The sequence below is a fragment of the Bombina bombina genome, chromosome 2 (genome assembly GCF_027579735.1).
Source record: "Bombina bombina isolate aBomBom1 chromosome 2, aBomBom1.pri, whole genome shotgun sequence".
NCBI classification, from domain to species: Eukaryota; Metazoa; Chordata; class Amphibia; order Anura; family Bombinatoridae; genus Bombina; species Bombina bombina.
Genome location: NC_069500.1, coordinates 143,254,694 through 143,259,526, shown reverse-complemented (window position 1 = coordinate 143,259,526; position 4,833 = coordinate 143,254,694). Strand labels below are relative to the sequence as shown.

Genomic DNA, 4,833 nt, shown 5'->3' with positions numbered 1-4,833 from the left:
AGTATCAAGAGGACCAGTATCCTCTATTTCTAATGCAAATAACACTTCTTTAAGTAAAGAACTAATAAATTCCATCTTGAACAAATACAAAGATTTATCAGCATCAACCTCTGAGACAGAAACCTCTGAACCAGAAGAACCATTATCAGTATCAGAATGATGATGTTCATTTAAAAATTCATCTGAAAAAAAGAGAAGTTTTAAAAGACTTTTATGTATACTAGAAGGAGAAATAACAGACATAGCCTTCTTAATGGATTTAAAAAATAAAATCTCTTATGTTATCAGGAACACTCTGAAAATTAGATGTTGACGGACAGCAACAGGTAATGTAACAGTACTAAAGGAAATTTTATCTGCATTAATAAGTTTGACATGACATGCAATACAAATAACAGCTGGAGAAACAGATACCAAAAGTTTATAGCAGACTTAGCTTGGTAGCTCCAGCACTGTGCAGTGATTTTCCTGTAGTAACTTCTGACTCAGTTGCAACGTGGAACATCTTGCAATATGTAAAAGAAAAAAACAACATATAAAGCAAAATTGATCAAATTCCTTAAATGACAGTTTCAGGAATGGGAAAAAAAATGCCAGTGAACAAGCTTCTAGCAACCAGAAGCAATAAATAATGAGACTTAAATAATGTGGAGACAAAAATGACGCCCATATTTTTTAGCGCCAAAAAAGACGCCCACATTATTTGGCGCCTAAATGCTTTTGGCGCCAAAAATGACGCCACATCCGGAACGCCGACATCTTTGACGCAAAATAACGTCAAAAAATGACGCAACTTCCGGCGACACGTATGACGCCGGAAACGGAAAATAATTTTTGCGCCAAAAAAGTCCGCGCCAAGAATGACGCAATAAAATGAAGCATTTTCAGCCCCCGCGAGCCTAACAGCCCACAGGGAAAAAAGTCAAATTTTTGAGGTAAGAAAAAATATGATAATTCAATGCATAATCCCAAATATGAAACTGACTGTCTGGAATTAAGGAAAGTTGAACATTCTGAGTCAAGGCAAATAAATGTTTGAATACATATATTTAGAACTTTATAAATAAAGTGCCCAACCATAGCTTAGAGTGTCACAGAAAATAAGACTTACTTACCCCAGGACACTCATCTACATGTTTGTAGAAAGCCAAACCAGTACTGAAACGAGAATCAGTAGAGGAAATGGTAAATATAAGAGTATATCGTCGATCTGAAAAGGGAGGTAAGAGATTAATCTCTACGACCGATAACAGAGAACCTTATGAAATAGACCCCGTAGAAGGAGATCACTGCATTCAATAGGCAATACTCTCTTCACATCCCTCTGACATTCACTGCACGCTGAGAGGAAAACCGGGCTCCAACTTGCTGCGGAGCGCATATCAACGTAGAATCTAGCACAAACTTACTTCACCACCTCCCTTGGAGGCAAAGTTTGTAAAACTGATTTGTGGGTGTGGTGAGGGGTGTATTTATAGGCATTTTTAGGTTTGGGAAACTTTGCCCCTCCTGGTAGGAATGTATATCCCATACGTCACTAGCTCATGGACTCTTGTTAATTACATGAAAGAAACATTGCCCAGTGTGGCAAAACAGATTTAAAATTAAAAAAAACTAATATGGAAGCATTTAAAAAAAGTTACCTATTGTTAAAAAACAAACAAAAAAAAGAGATAAAAAATAAAAATGTCCTTAAAAATACAAAAATGGTAGTGAATAAAAAATGTCCTTAAAAATAAAAAAAAATGTCCTTAAAAATACAAAAGGGATCCCCCGTTTGGTTCCTTGATAGAAAAGGAACCATATTACAAAATTTTTTTTACACATATAACACAGGGAAGACACAGAACAAACACAACATAAAAACTGTACGTCACACAAAACATGTTGCTGCTCTCTTTAAATATAACAGCGTTCTTAAATAACTAAATTTGGGTTTTGCATTGAATTATCCAATTTAAAATCTCTAGTCTTCTCAACACAAAGGGATTTGTGCTTCTTTGGGCGATGGTATAGGTTGCTTCTGTAAGTAATCAGAATTATTAGTTCATGACATTAATAACACAAACAAAATAACATACATATAAATAGTACTTGTGCACATTGAAACCATGACTTTGGAAAAAAATTTTTTAAAAAATTGGTTATGATCAATTGTTTGCAAACAATTCATTGTGGCTATATTACATTTATGTAACTGATGAGCTCATCATAAAGTACCACGTGGTCTTTAAGAAAAAGGGGGAAATGCATTTCTTTATACTATAAACATTTTATTCATGAACAGCAACCTGTGAATAAAAATAAACAATTACAAAACTCTTAATTTCTTGAAGTAGACTGTACAAAGTTCACTTCTCTTCAAGTAATAGCCCTAAAAAAAAACATAACATTAATATAGACATAAATACAAAGTAAATAAATGAAACAAAATAAATCTCTACTTGCCTAAAGTAAAATTCTACCATCACTATACATGGAATACAGGGTAATAGAATGTAGAGAGTAGAGACAGCTTTCTGCAATTAATTGGCAATATACACAGGCTGAGCTAAGTTGTATATCAATAGATGCATTGCCAATTGTGTATAATTAAACAGTGCCCAAAATGGCCAGTTTATGTAAGGCATCTGAAATTGAACATTTGTCCCTTCTTTTTTGGATGAGGGCTCTTTGCAATTTTGCTGAGAGTCTTTTTTAGATGGGGGCTCTTTGCAAGATTCCTCCCTAGTAGGTTCTTCTATTATTTCTTTCTTTGTTAAAGAAGATATATTCTGTTCCTTTTCACCTTCAAATATAGCACTGTATTTTCCTTCCTTACTTAAATATGATATTTTGTTCTGCCTCCTAATGTAATTTTTATCCCTGATATCTCTCATTGATGTCGCACATTCCCTTATGATGTGCCCAAACTTTCCACATTTAAAACAGCGTCTCAAAAATCTCTGCTTTCCCTGACTCTCAGTTAGCATAGATATATTATTATGAGTAGCATTCTTATGCTTTGAGTCTTTAAACCAGTCTTTAAGTATGTTAACAAAGTTTGTATAGGAGCTGGCATTTCTAAGAGTGATTCTTGTACTACTGTCAATTAATGTGCATTTATTTGCCATAGAATACAGAAAATCTGCATCATCTGGGGACATGTAAGGGCAGTCATAAGTTATCTTATACAGTGCAAGGTACTCAGTGCAAAACAAAATCGGGTCATCTCCTTCCTTTAAAATTGCATTTGCTATGGCACTGGTACCTCTGGCATCACGACAACACAAAACATACTGTAATTCCTTTAATCTGTCCCCTGAATTTCCCCAGTTTGCATCAATATCAGGAGACACTCCTTTATGGGTGCCTACTGGTGCCCTTAGCTGTGCAGCTAATTGTGATGGCAACCAGGTCCTGAGCAAAGCACAGGCATCTCTGTTGCCTAAATTATACTGAGTAATAACAGCTTCTAACTTATTAGAAAGGATTACAGGTGATGTGGAGGTGTCAAAGTGACCTAAAATATGGCACAAATTATTACGGTCTTGTATTGTAAGGGGGGCAGAGTTACTATGATTATTTACTTTAGTCTGTAATTGAGGGTTACTTTGTCTGCATTCTATTTGAGGAGTTAGAATAGAGGGGACCTGGTTTAAAATTAACAAAGAACTGTCAGGAATGTTAGGGGTTTGTCCATCTAGTTCTATAGTTCGACTTTCATTACCATCCACTTCTAAAGGACAAACATGTGCTAGACTACTCCTGTAATGGTTACATTTGTCTTGTATCCCCTGTGCTTTTAGAGACAAGATACATTGTTCTTTATTTAATAGCTGTGATTCAGACTCCCATAAGTCTGCCTTAAGTGATGCAATAACATTCTCTCTCTGCATTTCCTTTTCTTCCATACATGTTACTAATTGCTCTCCCATTCCACACCTCACATCACATTCATTAAGGCTCTCTTGTAGCTCAGCATTCAGTTTAGTAAGTTTGTCTATCTCTTCCCTCAGTGTATCACACTCACATCTCTTTTCAGAGTGACTAGCAACAGCCATAATAGATTGACCCAAGTTTATCCAGCTGTTCTATGATATCAGTTCTTTCTGCCTTCCATTCCAACTCTTTCTGTTCAGCAATCTCTTTTATTCTTAGAAACATACTCAGTAAATTACTTAGCTCTCTTTTTTCTATGTCTTTCTGAAACAGTTTTCTACTTAGTTCATTATTGTGCTTTTCACATTGTTTAATTACATTATAAAACTGACGTGTCAATGGATCTTCTGCACATGTAATAAATGTGACAGAGGCATATTTCTTAATGTATTTCTCAACCAGTTCCATTCTGACTAACAACACACACACCAGATTAACACAACACACTATACACAGTACAGATGTACACAATGATCACACAACACACTATACACAGTACAGATGTACACACTGATCACACAACACACTATACACAGTACAGATGTACACACCAGATCACACAACACACTATACACAGTACAGATGTACACAATGATCACAAACACACTATACACAGTACAGATGTACACACTGATCACACAACACACTATACACAGTACAGATGTACACACCAGATCACACAACACACTATACACACTACAGATGTACACACTCACAAGTACACATCTAACATCAACAAACCTTTTGCATTATTAGCCTACAATCTAGACCTAGAGGGATCTCCTTTTGAGCTGCATGTAAAACTGGGCTATGCCTATTACACTTTACCCTCAGAGATGTCTGGTTACTCTCTTGTTTTCAGATTTTAGTAAACTTAATTCAGCAAGAAACAATTAATACATTTACTTTTCT

The 4,833-nt window shown here is 35.4% G+C and overlaps 1 protein-coding gene across 1 annotated transcript; it reads right to left on the bottom strand.

Annotated features, from left to right (window-relative positions):
- Positions 1-2,351: 2,351 nt before the first annotated feature.
- Positions 2,352-4,043, bottom strand: LOC128646882 (posterior protein-like). Its single transcript, XM_053699689.1, has 2 exons — positions 2,822-4,043; positions 2,352-2,374 (listed from the first exon to the last, which is right to left on the bottom strand). The coding sequence occupies exons 1-2, from the start codon at positions 4,041-4,043 to the stop codon at positions 2,352-2,354; spliced, it is 1,245 nt and encodes a 414-aa protein (XP_053555664.1).
- Between the last annotated feature and the right edge of the window lie 790 nt (positions 4,044-4,833).

Bases quoted from the DNA above. Each gene is read 5' to 3' on its own strand.
- LOC128646882 (XM_053699689.1), bottom strand. From the start codon at position 4,043: ATGGCTGTTGCTAGTCACTCTGAAAAGAGATGTGAGTGTGATACACTG. The intron at 2,375-2,821 runs GTAAGGAAGGAA...GTTTTTTTTTAG, and splicing joins GAACAAAATATCATATTTAA to GGCTATTACTTGAAGAGAAG.